This window comes from Tachysurus fulvidraco, chromosome 20 (assembly GCF_022655615.1).
Source record: "Tachysurus fulvidraco isolate hzauxx_2018 chromosome 20, HZAU_PFXX_2.0, whole genome shotgun sequence".
In the NCBI taxonomy this organism is placed as follows: domain Eukaryota; kingdom Metazoa; phylum Chordata; class Actinopteri; order Siluriformes; family Bagridae; genus Tachysurus; species Tachysurus fulvidraco.
Window position 1 is genome coordinate 16,850,391 of NC_062537.1, and position 21,712 is coordinate 16,872,102.

General features: G+C 34.0%; 1 protein-coding gene across 1 annotated transcript in view; it reads left to right on the forward strand.

Annotated features, from left to right (window-relative positions):
- The first annotated feature begins 876 nt into the window (after positions 1-876).
- LOC125139728 overlaps positions 877-21,712 on the forward strand; it is a 34,440-nt gene continuing 13,604 nt past the window's right edge. Inside the window, exons 1-35 of the mRNA XM_047804832.1 lie at positions 877-1,362; positions 7,495-7,598; positions 7,964-8,003; positions 8,135-8,284; positions 9,959-10,129; positions 10,239-10,271; positions 10,510-10,659; positions 10,838-11,011; positions 11,242-11,274; positions 11,479-11,628; positions 11,807-11,980; positions 12,245-12,277; positions 12,384-12,518; positions 12,696-12,869; positions 13,167-13,190; positions 13,297-13,440; positions 13,728-13,901; positions 14,075-14,107; positions 14,214-14,348; positions 14,526-14,699; positions 14,997-15,020; positions 15,127-15,270; positions 15,556-15,729; positions 16,563-16,586; positions 16,693-16,836; positions 17,127-17,300; positions 17,598-17,621; positions 17,728-17,871; positions 18,273-18,446; positions 19,278-19,301; positions 19,407-19,550; positions 19,926-20,099; positions 20,399-20,422; positions 20,529-20,672; positions 21,055-21,228. Coding sequence (XP_047660788.1) covers positions 1,350-1,362; positions 7,495-7,598; positions 7,964-8,003; positions 8,135-8,284; positions 9,959-10,129; positions 10,239-10,271; positions 10,510-10,659; positions 10,838-11,011; positions 11,242-11,274; positions 11,479-11,628; positions 11,807-11,980; positions 12,245-12,277; positions 12,384-12,518; positions 12,696-12,869; positions 13,167-13,190; positions 13,297-13,440; positions 13,728-13,901; positions 14,075-14,107; positions 14,214-14,348; positions 14,526-14,699; positions 14,997-15,020; positions 15,127-15,270; positions 15,556-15,729; positions 16,563-16,586; positions 16,693-16,836; positions 17,127-17,300; positions 17,598-17,621; positions 17,728-17,871; positions 18,273-18,446; positions 19,278-19,301; positions 19,407-19,550; positions 19,926-20,099; positions 20,399-20,422; positions 20,529-20,672; positions 21,055-21,228 — 3,928 coding nt within the window. The 5' untranslated portion in view covers positions 877-1,349. The remainder of the gene's footprint in view (positions 1,363-7,494; positions 7,599-7,963; positions 8,004-8,134; positions 8,285-9,958; positions 10,130-10,238; positions 10,272-10,509; positions 10,660-10,837; positions 11,012-11,241; positions 11,275-11,478; positions 11,629-11,806; positions 11,981-12,244; positions 12,278-12,383; positions 12,519-12,695; positions 12,870-13,166; positions 13,191-13,296; positions 13,441-13,727; positions 13,902-14,074; positions 14,108-14,213; positions 14,349-14,525; positions 14,700-14,996; positions 15,021-15,126; positions 15,271-15,555; positions 15,730-16,562; positions 16,587-16,692; positions 16,837-17,126; positions 17,301-17,597; positions 17,622-17,727; positions 17,872-18,272; positions 18,447-19,277; positions 19,302-19,406; positions 19,551-19,925; positions 20,100-20,398; positions 20,423-20,528; positions 20,673-21,054; positions 21,229-21,712) is intronic.

Sequence of the window (21,712 nt, forward strand, 5' to 3'; positions counted from 1 at the left end):
TTTGCACTCTTTTCGTGGGAAATCCGGGAAAGCGAAACATCAGAACAGTTTCAATCTCAATTCAATTTGGATTTCCTGCTTGCCAAACTAAAACAGAACACATAGCTAAAACATACGACAGACATTTGTCTACTTACACGTCGTATACATCGATCCAGTGTGGGTCAGTTTGCTAGTAGAACCTGTGATGTGTTTTGCTTTTAAATTATATTTTAAACTCTATGAGCTTCAATGGTAGGCCAGTTCTTCGTTACAGTGTATGACAACTTTTCTTTTAAAAGAGAAATTTCTGCCTACCAGAGTTACTGCTACTTGCACCATCTATCATCTGCATGACGCAAATTACGTTATTGACACACCATTGCGTGTTTAAGTAATTTATTTGCCTTATTTGTGTTAAATTATTTTAACACGATAAGGATTTTGTATTAAACGCATGCCTTAACGCGTTAACGTTGATGGCTCTAATATATACGTTTACAGCATTTGGCAGACTCCATTATCCAGAGTGACTTACATTTAATCTCACAACTGAGAGTTTGCTTGCTCAGGGGCCCAGCAGTGTTTTTCTATAGTATACTATACTATTTTCCTAGCATGTTGTGTCCTGTTTAATTTCCACATCCACTAAATGTCCTTTCTAAACACAAGATAATAGAAGAAGCAGGAATAACCCGCTCAACCACCACTATGGACAGATTTGTCTCTTATAATGAGATTTTAAATTTAAATTGAACATGAGATTATTCAGCCTGGTTTTGAGATGCTTTTACATCACATTTCAACAATATATTTTATTTGCAGGTAATGTTTGCATGTTGCTGGAAATAAATACAAAAAAGTAGAAGCAGAAGAAGACTTTAAAGGATATTCTGTAGAAATTGGTCCAGAATTTTGGTTTATTGCAAGTGAGGATAGCTTGTACAGATACGTCTAGCTATATTGTGTTTACGATACATTCACTAGCAAATAATTTTGTCATTTGATCATTTAGGTTTCTACTGGAGGATTCAATGACAGCATTGCACAAACTTAATTGGCTCTGCAATTGTCTTTATGCAAAGGCAGAGAGACAGAGTAGTTCAGAAGGAATTTAGAACTGTCTAAAGCAACAGGTTTACTTGTGACATGGATGTTTACCTTTAAAAAAGTTTTAGCTTTAAAAGAGAGTTTCCGTTTAAATGTTTTAGCTAGCTTGTTTGTAAAACTATAATTTATTTGAATGCTGAAACTCTTTAAAGGATTACTTTTCATCTGTCAAGAAAGTGAAAGTTGTACTGCTTCTGAAAGTTTTCAGGAATGTGCTCAGTAGTTCTTGTGTTTTACACAGAGACACCAAAGTGATCATCATGTCTAATAAAGGTAAGTCAGATATTTTCGGAATATGTTCCTTTCTTTCTTTAGATCTAAAGTTTTTCTTCTAGTGGAAATCAAGTCAAATTTAAAGTCACATTTGGACTATTGCTATAATCAACTCTATAGTTAATCCGATCAGGTGTTTCACAATAAACGTACAGTAGCTTTAGTCAGAGATCATCTTCACTTTAATTACTGTACCGTACTGTAATTACTTCTGAAAAAAAAAAAAAAACATTTTAAGCCTTGAGGATCTTGCATTTCTGTCCATATACTGTAAATTTATGGGTAGTTGGGGGTTAGGGGGGAGCTGGGAAATCTTTTAGGCTCCCTGGCAAAAGGACAAAAATGTGTTTGAGATAATTGTGCAAAAACTTTTGTTATAATCTGTTAAGATGTCAAGCCCCAAGTTCTAGGTTTGTGTCCAAAGGTTAAGTTTTTGTGACACAAGGTTCATTGAAAACTGAATAAAGATGGTATTTCAGGTAATGATGTTGTTCCACTTCATTAGTATCTGTCAAGACAGGTATGTTGCAGAACAAGGTTACAGACAATACCCTTAACACAGAGGTTACAGTCGAGTAAACACAAACCAGAGCATGGTGCTCTTAGGTCTATGGGACTCAGGTCTGGTCTCAAGATATTTTCTATTTCAAACTGGACTTAAACTGGAATTAAATGTGGTTTTGGCTTCATCCAAAAGTTTGTAAAGATAACGCTTGTGTTGTCTTTTCTTTTCACGTGTACAAAGTTTGACAAGAATAGAAAACAGTCTAAACATTGGTGGAATACATGAAGTAAGCCTCACCTTGACTTGTCCTTAACCCCCTCGGTTTTGACTCCATCTTGATTCCAGTAGTTGGACTGACAACTCTAAATTTTCTCTAGGTCTGATTATGCGCATGGTGTCTTGCTTTAACCAGACAGACCTGAATATCATTTTATTCAATGACTTTATGAATACAACATTGTGTACCAGATATGATCTTTGATATTATATTAAGAGTTAATGTTCAAGCTTTTTAGCCAGGTGACAGACAGCAGCAGAAGTGAATTATACAGGTGTTATTGTACTAATATAAGGACTTTACCAACAGTCTAACCATTGTATAAACATTGCCATAATAATTTTAACAGTTTCACTAGAAAAGTATTTACCCTTTAAAGCCCAAGATATTATCAGCAGGTTCTGACATATCTACTGAATCATCTATTGTTTATAATCTGTAATGTTTAGTGTCATATGATTAGACCTTAACTATTTGTACAATTGTCTAAAATATTTATTCGAGATTTGCTCAGGTAATTTGGACAGAAACTATAATATCTTAAAGAGATTTTTGAGATGCGACTGGTACATCTGTACAATTAAACATACTGTATCACCTCTTGACCCGACTACAAATAATATAAGATTAGTTAACAGCCTATAAAATAATTAATTTCTATTCATTGATAAATTTGTGATAAGATTCTTTGACTGTTCCAGTGATTATAGAACACCATATGAGCCTCTAAAATTAGAGACCGTAGCGTTAGTTCATGGGAATACAACGACCAAATGTATCATCCACGGATTCTAGATAAAATTTCGATTTTGTCGATGTTACAGGTGGATAGTATATACCTAAGTAGATATCTTGCAATGCAGCATTACAGATGATAATATGTGTTGGGTCCTTGACAGTCTGGTTTTACTCGTTGGCCATATGCTTTGTGAGGGCGGCTGAACATTTGCCAATTGGCATTAGTAAATCATGTGATTGCAGTGATCTACTAGGGAATCTACTCAGAAACTCAGTAAAATCAAATCTGATTTCAAATGAGTTTTACTGGAAATACAGTTCAAGACATACAAACAGCTCATGCAATATCTTGCCATTACCTGAATCTATGTAGTTGTCTCTACCAGTCAGTTGTTAGATATTACTAGGAGTGGTGACTCCTGTGGGAGGAGTGAAACATACTCTTCCAGCATGTTCTATAGAAAAGGTATAATAGAGGACTGCGTTTTACTTTTACTTTGCACTGGATGGTTTGCATTTCTGGATATCTTTTACTGTAATTGACTACACAATCTGAGGGAAGTGAAGAGCTACTATATATCGGAATTATAATAGCACATAATAGCAGTCTAAACAGGTAACCATTCTGCAGTACAAAACAATGTGGACTTGACAAATGGTAAATTCCCAAGGTTCCAAAACCAGAAGACAAGCATAATGTATGGAAACTTTGACATACAGTAAATTCAGGAAAAAAGTCAATACTTCACAATGAGCTCAAGAAAGCGATCAGTAATGTAGGATGTAAGGCAAAGCAGGTTCTAAAGACTTGTTGCACTAGGAATAGAGACCTCTAGTCCAAGACAAGTCCAAGACCAGGATTAGATAAATTAAGGAGATAAATTAAGCAGGACCGAGATTAAGACCAAAACTATAATCTGTATAGAGAAAATGAAACGAAAGAGTGAAATGAAACACAAATCTGTCTGGTTATAGAAATGAATGGTTTCTATAGACAGGATTAAGATTTCTTAGTAATTGTAGTAGTAGAAGTATACCTAGAGTTGTCATCAAGACTGCCTATGTCAAGTCCAAGACCAGGACTAGCTGAGATGAAGGCAAACCTGTGGGAGTCGAGTTTAAGTCCAATGAAAATGAAATCAAATGAGACCAAAGGCCAATTTATTTTTGAAGGCTTTACTTTAATAAGATGGTTTCATTCATATCTGGTACCAATGATTTGGTTGTTTCTTGAAAGAACAGAGAACACAACACAAACTGGAATGAGACCACATGTAGTCCAATTCAATACAGAAAACTCAGTTCCAGACTCAAGTCTTATAAGTCCTTTTTGGTATTTGTTTAGCACAGGGGTGTCAAACTCATTTTGGTCTGGGGGCCACATACAGCTTAATCTGATCTCAAGGGGGCCAGACCAGTAAACTCAGAGCAAAATTACATAGAACTAACAATGTCCACTTTTTTCTTTGTATTAGTGCATATAAAAATCTTTATATTAAATGAATTGTCCTTTTATAAAAATATATTATAAACAGCCAAAATAGTATGTGCAAAAAAAACTGAACACAGTTATTGTACAATGTCGCAAAACATTTAGTCACAGGTTCGTGGAACTTAAAAACACTGTCCTGCATTTTAACATAAATTAAACATCAAAATATAGAAATTGTTTAAAATCCAATTTCCAATTCCGGGAAGCAATTCTGAATACATGAGTGAACAAAGTGGCAGCTATTTTAAAAAGAAAATCTTTGTAACAATTGTTAATTTATACGTAAGTATGTATGTTTTTTAAAGTAAACAAATTTATGTTATCAATTTGCCCCTGAATCTTGGCATCTTTTAGCCTGCACAAGTGCATCAATATCAGGCATTATGTTCTGAAATGCTTCAGAAAACTGTGAGCAGAAAGGGGTGTGTCTTGTCAATATGCGGCGGAGAGAGTGTTCAATGCGCATGTGTGACATTAGCAGAAAGCAGTTTTAACAATGACATGGAGGATAAAAACAAGGAAAGGCTTACGATAAGACTTAACACTAGGTTTACTAGATTTTTAATTTTCTGGTGCGGATTACGAGGTGTGATTCCCTCCTGTTGAGATTTTCACAGTTCTTCCGCCCTGATTTTGTTGTGCAAACGCCCCCATCACCTGTGAGACATGTCATTGCCATAGTACATATCATATTTATATAACCCTTGTGCAGACCTGGGGTCTATTTGACTCATCTGGAAAGTTTAATGTGTCATAACTTGGGTTTCCTTCCACATATTTGCCTGAAATTTACCAGGATTGTTCCAAATTATGAACTTTGCAAGTATAATTAATCTTGTCCTCCCTGGTCAATTTGACCCAGCCACATTTATTGGGGCAATAGGTCACACTTTTGCCCTTTTCAGTGCAAATGTCATAAGCTCAGTGGTTATGGTCCATGGCTTTTGACATGTTCTTACACATACAGAATAAAATGATGTAATTTCATTTTCATTGGCCATCAATGAATTATAACACCAAAAGTGAATTTTGAGACGGAACAAGAACCCAACATGCCTCCACAGAAGATGCCCCGTGGTACTGAGAAGCCCTGTCAGCCAGACAACAAAAGACGGCACATCCCTCTAAATGCATTTTATTCTGTATGTGTAAGAACATGTCAAAAGCCATGGACCATAACTTCACTCAGCTTATGACATTTGTCTACAAACATACATTGGAGACTGAAGTGTCAGCAAGTTTTCATTTTATTCATGTATTAGCAACTTTTCATTCTTTCCCAAGTAAGGGATGTCTCATACACACTCCTCTTCATGTCTCATACACACTCTTACTGTTCCAAACACACTCCTCATGTCTTATACACACTCCTCTGCTAGGCAAAGGCATATCAAAAGTGTATCAAAAGGCATAATGAAATGCAATGCCCAATTTGTGTGTGTGTGTGTGTGTGTGTGTGTGTGTGTGTGTGTGTGTGGTGTGTAAGTGTGTGTTTTGGGTGCGTGTGTTAGTGGACATTTTATGTGTGCATTTTGGTGTCTGTATGTATGTTCATTGCACTGAAAAGGGCAAAAGTGTGACCTATTTTATATAAATATGATATGTACTATGGCAATGACAAACCTTAGCACACATTTTTTTTATATAAATTAAACAGTCTATTTTGTATAGATAGGCCGTGAAGGTTTCCGTCACAGACAGAGGTTTGGCCTGTCATGGATCTGAGCTACTCTGAGTGAACAAATGCAAATGAGCCAGGCCTCACAGGTGATGGGGGGCTTTTGCACAACAAAAGCAGGAGAACAATGGAGCTGTAGGGGTGCTGGTAGGTGTGAGGTCCAGGGATTTTACGCAAAATTGCACAGGTTTAGCAAATCTAGTAAGTAAAGTTTGCCTCATATTCACAGATTCAAGTTTCCAGAATCAATAGCTCCTGAACTAAAGGGTGTTATTACACAAATAACACCTCTTTTTTTTATCGTAGTAATGTAGAGAGGCAGCTACAACCAAATTTTTCTCAAAATCGGCTTTCCTCCACAGTGGACAAAATACACAAGCCTCTATGTGCAGACAACTGAGAAACAGATTCCAAGGGACCGTCTGCAAAGTGCAAAACCCGAAAAGCGAATACTATAAAAACAGTCAATAACTTGACTGTAATACACTGTACTGTCAGCAAACTCAAACAGAGTTGAGTTTGGTGACAGTACAGTATATTACAGTTAAGTTATTGATTTTTTTTATATTATAAAAAATCCTAAAAAATAAACAAAAAGACATTTCTCCCAAATAAGTGTTGTAGTATAACTATCAGGACATAAGTGATGTGTGATCTGAGTTTGGTTCAGGAGATATTGACTCGGGAAACTTGAATCTGTGAATATGAATCCAACTTTACTTAAGTTACGATAAGGCAAGAAGTAGGACGTGTTAATATAGGATCAGCTTTCCAGCATTGGAGAGAACTGAAGGAGCAGGAAGTTGGCCGCATATTCACAGATTGGAATTTCCCGAGTCAATAACTCCTGAACTAAACGCTGTTACTACACAAAACGCGGTTGTAGCTGCCTCTCTACATTACTACGATAGAAAAGGGGTGTTATTTGTGTAGTAACAGCGTTTAGCTCAGGAGTTATTGACTAAAATGCCACTCAGACCCTGAAGCTCAGTACTACCATCTGCTGGTAGTTCCGCAAAAATAAAAATTATTTTTTTTCATATTGCAGTTTTATACCCCGGGCCGGACTGAACTCCCTGGCGGACCGGTTCCGGCCCGTGGGCCGTATGTTTGACACCCCTGGTTTAGCACCTTTATTTTACTTCTCAGCTTTTAAAATGAATGAAGGTTGAGGTCTTGAATGTATGCTCATTTTCTCTGTTTGCTCACAACAAAATGAGCACCTACAACATTAGCCTCCTGTTTACCTCTATTTTCATATACAGTTAAGTTTAATCAGCAGCAGACATATGTGCAGGGTTATCAAAAGATAAATCTGAAAAGTTTAAATATAAGTCAGACCTCCAACATATACTGATGTATATCTCAAAAAATGTTTGTTAAATTTATGTGAAAATTAACCTGCAAGGATATATACTTCATTTCTTATGTCTGTTTTACAGGGAAAAGGTCAGAATGTTTCCTGGGATTTGTTGCCGTTCTGCTTATTTTTATGCAGGTGGTGAACTCACAAGGACTTTTTGAATTTTCAGACATGCTTTTGGAGGTAAAGTTAATAAAATATTTTAAAAAAATATGAAATATGAGTTAAGAAGAAATCTAGACACAATCTAGGCAAGTTGCAATTTTTTTTCATTTTAATTAAACAATAGTGTATTTTTAATTAATACTAGAAAAGTGACTTTAGAGAAAGCAGTCCTGTACTTAGAAATACATATTCACACTTTGTAAGTACTACTGAGTCCATGTATAAAATGACATGATGAGAATTAAGTATGAAAAACAACTGAAAGTAATTTTATGTATGATTATACATGATTAGGGTAAATCCAAATAATAAACATATTATTACAGTAACATTTATTATGCAACTTTACCTAATTAAAGACTTTCCTCCCTCTCAAAATTCAGTTCAGCAACACAGATGGATACGTAAGGAATAAACGAGCCGGTAAATACAAAATTTTCAGTATGTTACAGCATGTTTAAAAATTGTGCTATATGATTTGAAAATATATTGCATTTAAATCTCTGTTTTTATACGTGTGACTTAAGTAACTAAAATCACATTGTTATTTCCAGTGAGCACGGACGTAATAGAATACATTATAATCATAGAGGTGAATGTGTCACAAGCCATTCATTTGGACCAAATCAAATCATCCTCGGACTCCATCATCCCTCTCAAATTAGACAATACCACCGACATTATTAGCTTGAACGTTACGACAGGTAAGCTCTGTTTAACAAATACGACACTCTGTATTATGTTTAAGTTCTTAATAATAAATGTATCTGAATCTAAACTATGGTCACGTTCACACTGCAAGTCTTAATGCACAATTCGGATATTTTGATCAGATCTGATTTTTTTGTTTGGCTGTTCACATTACCTTTTAAAATGTGACCTATATCAGATACAAGTGTGAACAGTTTGCGGTTTTGAACTGACCCGCATGCGCAAACGAACAATAACAATGACGTCACACGCAGCACGCAGTTGCGCTAAAAAGTTGGCGAGGTTATGGAGGAAGTAATGTGATGTATTCAATGCAAACGTTATGAGCTGGTTCACGTAACCACTTTATATAACACTCTTAACACACACACACACACACACACACACACACACACACACACACGTTACCAGTCACGTTTGTGTCACGTTTTCGCCGGCGATGAAAACTTTTTTTTGTTTGTTTGTTTTTTGCGCCGGCGAAAACGTGACACAAACGTGACTGGTAATGTGTGTGTTAAGCAAAAAAAAAGTCTTTGCCGGCGCATAATTGTGACGAATGTCGATGTCAGATTGACGTAAAAGTCGCATCAAATCCGCCTTGGCTGTTCACACCGCGGCCACGTTGGAAAAAAAATCAGATTTGGGTCTGATTCAGGACCACATATGGAAGTGGCCCAGATCTGATTTGAAAAAATCAGATCTGGGCCAGATTTGAGTGTTCACACTACTCCTGAAGAAGTCTGACCTGGTCACTTGACTCCCCAAAATCGGATTTGGGCCACTTTTACCTGCAGTGTGAACAGGGGCTATATGTTTGACACTACGGGAACTGGCTTAGATCTGATTGGGTTCACATTGTATGGTATTTTTGCTTGATTTTGCTGTCATAGACAAACAAACAAACAAACAAAAAAAGAAAAATGCACATTGTACAAGAATTCTTTAGTTGATTTCATAATGTGATGTACATGTTAATGGTTGATTCATTGATTAAAGACTCATTGATCAAATCTCTCTTGTACACTTTTGTCTTTACTTTCTGTACAATCCTAAAAAAAAGCAGTACACATCTGATTCATTTGAAATTATAGGGAACTTCTTTTTGAGAATTAAAAATTATAAATTAAAACAGCTAGTAAGCCAAACTGGAATAGTGATCTGATAATATAACATGTTTAAGCAAAACTGTGAAACATTTAATGGCACAATGTAAAGTCTCTATACAGTAGCTACTCAAACAATTAAAGGTGAGGCTTTTTTCAACAATACATGCTGAAAGACCATGAATGGTGTAATATTTGAAAGTGCAGCTTGTGTGTGAGCTGTGTTACATTTTTGCTGTGTACTTCAATACAAATACAAATTAACAAATTCCACCTTAGTGCTTTCTATCTTGATGCAAATATGAAAAAATAATGTAGTTCAAAATGATGTGACCACAAATCACATTTATTAAGATAAAGCTACAGGTTTTTTCCAGACACTGTTTGTGCTCTTATAATATGCTTAGGATGATAAATAATCTGTTAATTATTAGCCTTAAATTATGTGGCACTTATTAGCCTTAAGTTATGTGGGACCACAACATACTATCTGAAGAAGTGGATTAATAATTTATGTGATTATGTTAGAACTATTTGAAAAATCAATCTGTTCTCATTCCACAGTGTGCAGTTTGAATGGCACTGAATATCAATGCAGGTGTGAGGATCAGTATTTCTGGCCGTGTGAAAAATGCACACTATATGGATCTTGTAATAACGTCACCAATGTCTCATGTGACTGCATCAATGCTTTTCCAAATGATGGACACTTCTGCCAACCAATCAGTGTGCTGAGTATGTATGACTTACATGTTCTATAAAGTCATGATAAAGTTTTTAAAAAGAAAAATAAATTGTGAAACTATTTATTTGTATTTAATGATGGTGTTGCTTTACTTTACAGATAACTCTTCATGTCCAGCTGACATCTTCTTAGGTAAAATTAGCAATAACTACCATAAAATGTGCAAATTATAACCAGTGTTACTTGATTCTTCTTCTTCTTCTTCTTCTTCTTCTTCTTCTTCTTCTTCTTCTTCTTCTTCTTCTTCTTCTTACTTCATTTAATGATATAGTAAATTTATTATTATTATTATTATTATTATTATTATTATTATTATTATTATTATTATTATTATTATTATTATTATTATTATTTTCAATCTTTCCCTCAGCTGATTATCTGATTGAGCTTGAGATTGATACATCTGTCCTGGCTGCTTTGCAGAACAGTTCGGAGATTTTAACCTTCTTCAATGACAGTTTTAACAATTTCAGCTCAATAAATATTGACATCAATGTCATTGACATTAACCTCACTACAGGTAACTGGCCTTTCAGTTCTACTACTCAGTGTTTCATTCTCATTATATATATAGCTGCCTACACACTATCTAATACAATCCATAAACACACTGATTTATTATTGTTTAAATTAATATAAAAGATATTTTAAAATCACAACACTGTTTTGACAAAACATCATGTTTTCTTATTACTCAGTGTGCTATTGGGATGATGCTGAATATCAGTGCACGTGTGGAGATAAATATTTCTGGCCATGTGAAAAGTGCACTTTAAATGGGTCTTGTAATAACGTCACCAATTCCTCATGTGGATGTCTGGATTTACTTCCATATGATGGAAAACTCTGCCAACCAATCAATGAGCTGATTTGTATGTATAACATGTAACATGTAATTTAACATGCTCCTTTATTAATTGAATAATATAGAGGTTCTGTTGGATAGAATTGTACATTCAGATTCTCTAGATATTTACTTTACACAGATCACAGAACTAACAACATGGTTACAAACTAAAGTCATGATAAAGTTTTTTAAAAAGATAAAAAAATTGTGAAACTATTTATTGGTATTTAATGATGGTGTTGCTTTACTTTACAGATAACTCTTCATGTCCAGCTGACAGCTTCTTAGGTAAAATTCCAAATAACTACCATAAAATGTGCAAATTATATCCAGTCTTACTTAAGTTTTCTTCTTCTTCTTCTTCTTCTTCTTCTTCTTCTTCTTCTTCTTCTTCTTCTTCTTCTTCTTATTATTATTATTATTATTATTATTATTACTTCATTTAATGATATAGTAAATTTATTAATCCTTTTTTTTTTATTTTTCCCTCAGCTGATTATCTGATTGAGCTTGAGATTGATACATCTGTCCTGGCTGCTTTGCAGGACAGTTTGGTTATTTTAACCTTTTTCAATGACAGTTTTAACAATTTCAGCTCAATAAATATTGACATCAATGTCACTGACATTAACCTCACTACAGGTAACTGGTCTTTCAGTTCAATTACTCGATGTTTAATTCTCATTACATAGATAGCTGCCTACACACTATCTAACACAATCCATAAACACACTGATTTATTATTGTTTAAATTAAGATAAAAGATATTTTAAAATGACAACACTGTTTTGACAAAACATCATGTTTTCTTATTACTCAGTGTGCTATTGGGATGACACTGAATATCAGTGCACGTGTGGAGATAAATATTTCTGGCCATGTGAAAAGTGCACACTAAATGGGTATTGTAATAACGTCACCAATTCCTCATGTGGATGTCTGGATTTACTTCCATATGATGGAAACCTCTGCCAACCAATCAATGAGCTGCCACGTATGTATGCCACATAAAGTAAATAATAATCATGTCTAGCTGATGATCTTGCAATAATGTATTAGCATTTAAAGTTTATTTATTAACATATAATGGTAAATGTGTGGTTACCCCTCACCACAAACACACTGATTTTTGACATGCCCAATACAAACAGAAAAACAGACTTAATTAATATAAAATGCACAGACTCTTATGACAAGGTTATCTAAGTTAGAGGGGGTAAAATAAACTGTATCAATAAGTCATGTATTTTCTTTATAGATAACTCTACATGCCCAGTTGAACCCTTCTTAGGTAAACCTACCACAATAACTACCACAATATGTACAGACTTTCTGTATTGTTTAAATTTCCTTTAAAATTTGATATCTAAATGGAAGTTCTTTCACGGTTCTCCCAGCTGATTATCTGATAGAGTTTGAGATTGATGCAGTAGATGGTACAGTCCAGAATCTACTGAGGGACATTTTGGAGGCAAACAATTTACCCTTAATAAACAGCAACATCAATATCACTGACATTAACATCACTACAGGTAACTGACTTCACAGTTTAAGAGTTTGTTAAATCTCATTCTTATTGTACTCATGGTAGATTCCTGTTTCTGCTTAATTGGTCTGTCTGCATTGTTTAGGATTACATAGAAATATATTTTTATCACAGCATAATTAAAAAACCCACACCCCTCATAATGTTTTATTCTGTTCCACAGTGTGCAATTTGACTGGTACTGAATATCAGTGCAGGTGTGAGGATCAGTATTTCTGGCCCTGTGAAAAATGCACACTATATGGATCTTGTAATAATGTCACCAATTCCTCATGTGGCTGCATCAACACTTTACCAAATGATGGACACTTCTGCCAACCAATCAATGAGCTGATGAGTATGTATAACATGTAACATTACTAATAAACATGTCTGTTTGATGCTCTTTAAAGAGTTCAATAACATATAATGGTTAATTTAAAACAATAAATGTGTCGTAACCCTCCACCACATGGCATGCTTAATATGAAATGGACAACAGACTGAGTTAGGATAAAATGCACAGTAGTAAGAAAAGGAAGAGGAATAACACATATTCTCTAGTTAATTGACTGTAAATGCATTAAACTTGTTGATGCCAAATTTTATATTTATTCATTTATTTTTTAAAATCGTGCCTCTTCTTTCTTTATAGATAAATCAACATGCCCTCTCCCAGGTAAAACTACCCAATAACTACTACAGGACGTAGAGAGTCTAAATAACGTTCTTTTAATCTTTAAGTTCTCTTAACGTTATATATTTAAATGGAATTTCTTTCACAGTTCTCCCAGCTGATTATCTGATTGAGGTTGAGATTAGTGCAGTAGACGTAACTGTCCAGAATCTACTGAGGAACATTTTTGAAAGTAGCAGTTTACCCTTAATATACAATGACATCAATATCACTGATATTAACATCACTACAGGTAAGTGATTTTATAGTTTTTGTTAAATCTTCTAGATAAAATCTGTCAGAGATCATTATAGACTTGTGTTATTATATGAGTCAACATTATGTGTGCCACTCTGTCATAATCCTAAAATATTTGCTTAAAATGTTTATGCAGTGATGTATGCTCATGAATTCTCATTTCTCCTTAATTAATCTTTAAGCATTATTAAAGGAAACATAGAAAAAGAAATATATCTAAATGCTCATAAAAACACCATAATATTCAGAAAACTGCACCTTATGTTTTATTCTGTTCCACAGTGTGCAATTTGACTGGTACTGAATACCAGTGCAGGTGTGAGGATCAGTATTTCTGGCCATGTGAAAAATGCACACTATATGGATCTTGTAATAATGTCACCACTTCCTCATGTGGCTGCATCAACACTTTACCAAATGATGGACACTTCTGCCAACCAATCAATGAGTTGAAGAGTATGTATAACATGTAACATTACTAATAAACATGTCTGTTTGATGCTCTTTAAATAGTTTATTAACATATATAATTAATTAATAAATATAAAATGCACAGACTCTAATGACAAAGTTATCTAAGTTAGAGGGGGTAAAATAAACTGTATCAATGTCATGTATTTTCTTTATAGATAACTCTACATGCCCAGTTGAACCCTTCTTAGGTAAACCTACCACAATAACTACCACAATATGTACAGGCTTTCTGTATTGTTTAAATTTCCTTTAAAATTTGATATCTAAATGGAAGTTCTTTCACGGTTCTCCCAGCTGATTATCTGATAGAGTTTGAGATTGATGCAGTAGATGGTACTGTCCAGAATCTACTGAGGGACATTTTGGAGGCAAACAATTTACCCTTAATAAACAGCAACATCAATATCACTGACATTAACATCACTACAGGTAACTGACTTCACAGTTTAGGAGTTTGTTAAATCTCATCCTTATTGTACTCATGGTAGATTCCTGTTTCTGCTTAACTGGTCTGTCTGCATTGTTTAGGATTACATAGAAATATATTTTTATCACAGCATAATTAAAAAACCCACACCCCTCATAATGTTTTATTCTGTTCTGCAGTGTGCAATTTGACTGGTACTGAATATCAGTGCAGGTGTGAGGATCAGTATTTCTGGCCGTGTGAAAAATGCACACTATATGGATCTTGTAATAACGTCACCACATCCTCATGTAGCTGCATCAATGTTTTACCAAATGATGGACACTTCTGCCAACCAATCAATGAGCTGATGAGTATGTATAACATGTAACATTACTAATAAACATGTCAGTTTGATGCTCTTTAAAAAGTTCATTAACATATAATGGTTAATTTAAAACAATAAATGTGTCGTAACCCTCCACCACATGGCATGCTTAATATGAAATGGACAACAGACTGAGTTAGGATAAAATGCACAGTAGTAAGAAAAGGAAGAGGAATAACACATATTCTCTAGTTAATTGACTGTAAATGCATTAAACTTGTTGATGCCAAATTTTATATTTATTCATTTATTTTTTAAAATCGTGCCTCTTTTTTCTTTATAGATAAATCAACATGCCCTCTCCCAGGTAAAACTACCCAATAACTACTACAGGACGTAGAGAGTCTAAATAACGTTTTTATAATTTTTAAGTTCTCTTAACGTTATATATATAAATGGAATTTCTTTCACAGTTCTCCCAGCTGATTATCTGATTGAGGTTGAGATTAGTGCAGTAGACGTAACTGTCCAGAATCTACTGAGGAACATTTTTGAAAGTAGCAGTTTACCCTTAATATACAATGACATCAATATCACTGATATTAACATCACTACAGGTAAGTGATTTTATAGTTTTTGTTAAATCTTCTAGATAAAATCTGTCAGAGATCATTATAGACTTGTGTTATTATATGAGTCAACACTATGTGTGCCACTCTGTCATAATCCTAAAATATTTGCTTAAAATGTTTATGCAGTGATGTATGCTCATGAATTCTCATTTCTCCTTAATTAATCTTTAAGCATTATTAAAGGAAACATAGAAAAAGAAATATATCTAAATGCTCATAAACACCATAATATTCAGAAAACTGCACCTTATGTTTTATTCTGTTCCACAGTGTGCAATTTGACTGGTACTGAATACCAGTGCAGGTGTGAGGATCAGTATTTCTGGCCATGTGAAAAATGCACACTATATGGATCTTGTAATAATGTCACCACTTCCTCATGTGGCTGCATCAACACTTTACCAAATGATGGACACTTCTGCCAACCAATCAATGAGTTGAAGAGTATGTATAACATGTAACATTACTAATAAACATGTCTGTTTGATGCTCTTTAAATAGTTCTTTAACACATAATGATTAATTTAAAACAATAGTAACTAATTATAGTTACTGTTTACTTCATTCAAAAAGTAACTCAATTACTTTGTTGATTACTTACACCAAAAAGTAAAGCGTTACTGTTAAAAGTAAATTTTTTGCTACTTTTCTAAAGAACGTTCTTTAATGTTCCCATTAATGGATAGGACCTTCGAACCAGAAAGAGACCGCTTTAATTTGACTAAAAGGTTTTTGTTATTATGCTCAACTAAAGTGAAATAATGAGCATATTTCCACTTTGAGAAACTCGTCTTGCTCTCGCCTTGACTCGCCATTAGTCCCACACATACTTGAATAAATGGAAACGCGCACACAGTGCGGCATCTTCGTGTTTACAGTGGACAATGCGCCGCTGCTGTAAATAGGTTACGCTGTAGGCTACACTTCAGCCAAAATGAATTCATTTAAAAAAGTAACAGACAACCGCACCATATGGTAAGGGTAATGGAGTTACTTTATTTCAAAAGAAATGCATTAGAGTATTAGTTACTGTCAAAAGTAACTGCGTTATAGTAACGCGTTACTGCCCAACACTGGTCGTAACCCTCCACCACATGGCATGCTAAATATAAAATGGACAACAGACTGAGTTAGGATAAAATGCACAGTAGTAACAAATGGAAGAGAAATAACACATATTCTCTAAATAATTGACTGTAAATGCATTAAAATTGTTGATGCCAAATTTTATATTTATTCATTTATTTTTTAAAATCGTGCCTCTTTTTTCCTTATAGATAATTCAACATGCTCTCTCCCAGGTAAAACTACCCAATAACTACTACAGGACGTAGAGAGTCTAAATAATGTTCTTTTAATTTTTAAGTTCTCTTAACGTTATATATTTAAATGGAATTTCTTTCACAGTTCTCCCAGCTGATTATGTGATTGAGGTTGAGATTAGTGCAGTAGACGTAACTGTCCAGAATCTACTGAGGAACATTTTGGAAAGTAGCAGTTTACCCTTAATATACAATGACATCAATATCACTGATATTAACATCACTACAGGTAAGTGATTTTATAGTTTTTGTTAAATCTTCTAGATAAAATCTGCCAGAGATCATTATAGACTTGTGTTATTATATGAGTCAACATTATGTGTGCCACTCTGTCATAATCCTAAAATATTTGCTTAAAATGTTTATGCAGTGATGTATGCTCATGAATTCTCATTTCTCCTTAATTAATCTTTAAGCATTATTAAAGGAAACATAGAAAAAGAAATATATCTAAATGCTCATAAAAACACCATAATATTCAGAAAACTGCACTTTATAAGGTTTTATTCTGTTCCACAGTGTGCAATTTGACTGGTACTGAATATCAGTGCAGGTGTGAGGATCAGTATTTCTGGCCGTGTGAAAAATGCACACTATATGGATCTTGTAATAATGTCACCACTTCCTCATGTGGCTGCATCAATGCTTTACCAAATGATGGACACTTCTGCCAACCAATCAATGAGTTGAAGAGTATGTATAACATGTAACATTACTAATAAACATGTCTCTTTGATGCTCTTTAAAGAGTTCAATAACATATAATGGTTAATTTAAAACAATAAATGTGTCGTAACCCTCCACCACATGGCATGCTTAATATGAAATGGACAACAGACTGAGTTAGGATAAAATGCACAGTAGTAAGAAAAGGAAGAGGAATAACACATATTCTCTAGTTAATTGACTGTAAATGCATTAAACTTGTTGATGCCAAATTTTATATTTATTCATTTATTTTTTAAAATCGTGCCTCTTTTTTCTTTATAGATAAATCAACATGCCCTCTCCCAGGTAAAACTACCCAATAACTACTACAGGATGTACAGAGTCTAAATAATGTTCCTTCAATTTTTAATTTCTCTTAAAGTTATATATTTAAAATGAATTTCTTTCACAGTTCTCCCAGCTGATTATCTGATTGAGGTTGAGATTAGTGCAGTAGACGTAACTGTCCAGAATCTACTGAGGAACATTTTGGAAAGTAGCAGTTTACCCTTAATATACAATGACATCAATATCACTGATATTAACATCACTACAGGTAAGTGATTTTATAGTTTATGCTAAATCTCATAGACTAAACCTTTCAGAGATCATTATAGACTTGTTTAAGTGTCATTATTATGTCATTCATGTCACATAGTTAAGCGCTCTTTAATTACTTTTTATGCATTGTTTAATAAAACAATATAAAGAAAAAAATGTATCCATCTATTTGTCTATCTGTCTAAATATGTTTATATACATGAAATTTTTGAATAATAAATTCTTTTTTATATAACTTCTTTTTAACAGCATAATTAACACACACACACACACACACACACACACACACACACACACACACACACACACACACACACACACACACACACACACACACACACACACACACACACACACACACACACACACCTCATAATGTTTTATTCTGTTCCACAGTGTGCAATTTGACTGGTACTGAATATCAGTGCAGGTGTGAGGATCAGTATTTCTGGCCGTGTGAAAAATGCACACTATATGGATCTTGTAATAATGTCACCACTTCCTCATGTGGCTGCATCAACGCTTTACCAAATGATGGACACTTCTGCCAACCAATCAATGAGTTGAAGAGTATGTATAACATGTAACATTACTAATAAACATGTCTGTTTGATGCTCTTTAAATAGTTCTTTAACACATAATGATTAGTTTAAAACAATAGTAACTAATTATAGTTACTGTTTACTTCATTCAAAAAGTAACTCAATTACTTTGTTGATTACTTACACCAAAAAGTAAAGCGTTACTGTTAAAAGTAACTTTTTTGTTACTTTTCTAAAGAACGTTCTTTAATGTTCCCATTAATGGATAGGACCTTCGAACCAGAAAGAGACCGCTTTAATTTGACTAAAAGGTTTTTGTTATTATGCTCAACTAAAGTGAAATAATGAGCATATTTCCACTTTGAGAAACTAGTCTTGCTCTCGCCTTGACTCGCCATTAGTCCCACACATACTTGAATAAATGGAAACGCGCACACAGTGCGGCATCTTCGTGTTTACAGTGGACAATTCGCCGTTGCTGTAAACAGGTTACGCTGTAGGCTACACTTCAGCCAAAATGAATTCATTTAAAAAGTAACAGACAACCGCACCATATGGTAAGGGTAATGGAGTTACTTTATTTCAAAAGAAATGCGTTAGAGTATTAGTTACTGTAAAAGTAACTGCGTTACAGTAACGCGTTACTGCCCAACACTGGTTGTAACCCTCCACCACATGGCATGCTAAATATAAAATGGACAACAGACTGAGTTAGGATTAAATGCACAGTAGTAACAAATGGAAGAGAAATAACACATATTCTCTAGATAATTGACTGTAAATGAATTAAACTTGTTGATGTCAAATTTTATATTTATTAATTTATTTTTTAATATCTTGCCTCTTTTTTCTTTATAGATAAATCAACATGCCCTCTCCCAGGTAAAACTACCCAATAACTACTACAGGACGTAGAGAGTCTAAATAATGTTCTTTTAATTTTTAATTTCTCTTAAAATGCTATATTTAATGGAATTTCTTTCACAGTTCTCCCAGCTGATTATCTGATTGAGGTTGAGATTAGTGCAGTAGACGTAACTGTCCAGAATCTACTGAGGAACATTTTGGAGAGAAGCAATTTACCCTTAATATACAATGACATCAATATCACTGATATTAACATCACTACAGGTAAGCGATTTTATAGTTTATGCTAAATCTCATAGACTAAACCTTTCAGAGATCATTATAGACTTGTGTAAGAGTCATTATTATGTCACTCATGTCACATAGTTAAGCGCTCTTTAATTACTTTTTATGCATTGTTTAATAAAACAATATAAAGAAAAAAATGTATCCATCTATTTGTCTATCTGTCTAAATATGTTTATATACATGAAATTTTTGATTAATAAATTCTTTTTTATATAATTTGTTTTTAACAGCATAATTAACACACACACACACACACACACACACACACACACACACACACACACACACACACACACACACACACACACACACACACATATACCCCTCATAATGTTTTATTCTGTTCCACAGTGTGCAATTTGACTGGTACTGAATATCAGTGCAGGTGTGAGGATCAGTATTTCTGGCCGTGTGAAAAATGCAGACTATATGGATCTTGTAATAACGTCACCACTTCCTCATGTGGCTGCATCAATGCTTTACCAAATGATGGACACTTCTGCCAACCAATCAATGAGTTGAAGAGTATGTATAACATGTAACATATTACTAATAAACATGTCAGTTTGATGCTCTTTAAGTAGGTTATTAACATATAATGGTTAATTGAAACAATAAATGTGTCGTAACCCTCCACTACATGGCATGCTAAATATAAAATGGACAACAGACTGAGTTAGGATAAAATGCACAGTAGTAAGAAAAGGAAGAGGAATAACACATATTCTCTAAATAATTGACTGTAAATGCATTAAACTTGTTGATGCCAAATTTTATATTTATTCATTTATTTTTTAAAATCTTGCCTCTTTTTTCCTTTATAGATAAATCAACATGCCCTCTCCCAGGTAAAAGTACCCAATAACCACTACAGAATGTAGAGAGTCTAAATAATGTTCTTTTAATTTTTAAGTTCTCTTAACGTTATATATTTAAATGGAATTTCTTTCACAGTTCTCCCAGCTGATTATCTGATTGAGGTTGAGATTAGTGCAGTAGACGTAACTGTCCAGAATCTACTGAGGAACATTTTGGAAAGTAGCAGTTTACCCTTAATATACAATGACATCAATATCACTGATATTAACATCACTACAGGTAAGTGATTTTATAGTTTATGCTAAATCTCATAGACTAAACCTTTCAGAGATCATTATAGACTTGTGTAAGAGTCATTATTATGTCACTCATGTCACATAGTTAAGCGCTCTTTAATTACTTTTTATGCATTGTTTAATAAAACAATATAAAGAAAAAAAATATCCATCTATTTGTCTATCTGTCTAAATATGTTTATATACATGACGTTTTTGAATAGTAAATTATTTTTTATATAATTTGTTTTTAACAGCATAATTAACACACACACACACACACACACACACACACACACACACACACACACACACACACACACACACACACACACACACACACACACACACACACACACCTCATAATGTTTTATTCTGTTCCACAGTGTGCAATTTGACAGGTACTGAATACCAGTGCGGGTGTGAGGATCAGTATTTCTGGCCATGTGAAAAATGCAGACTATATGGATCTTGTAATAATGTCACCACTTCCTCATGTGGCTGCATCAACACTTTACCAAATGATGGACACTTCTGCCAACCAATCAATGAGTTGAAGAGTATGTATAACATGTAACATTACTAATAAACATGTCTGTTTGATGCTCTTTAAATAGTTCTTTAACACATAATGATTAGTTTAAAACAATAGTAACTAATTATAGTTACTGTTTACTTCATTCAAAAAGTAACTCAATTACTTTGTTGATTACTTACACCAAAAAGTAAAGCGTTACTGTTAAAAGTAACTTTTTAGTTACTTTTCTAAAGAACGTTCTTTAATGTTCCCATTAATGGATAGGACCTTGGAACCAGAAAGAGACCGCTTTAATTTGACTAAAAGGTTTTTGTTATTATGCTCAACTAAAGTGAAATAATGAGCATATTTCCACTTTGAGAAACTCGTCTTGCTCTCGCCTTGACTCGCCATTAGTCCCACACATACTTGAATAAATGGAAACGCGCACACAGTGCGGCATCTTCGTGTTTACAGTGGACAATTCGCCGTTGCTGTAAACAGGTTACGCTGTAGGCTACACTTCA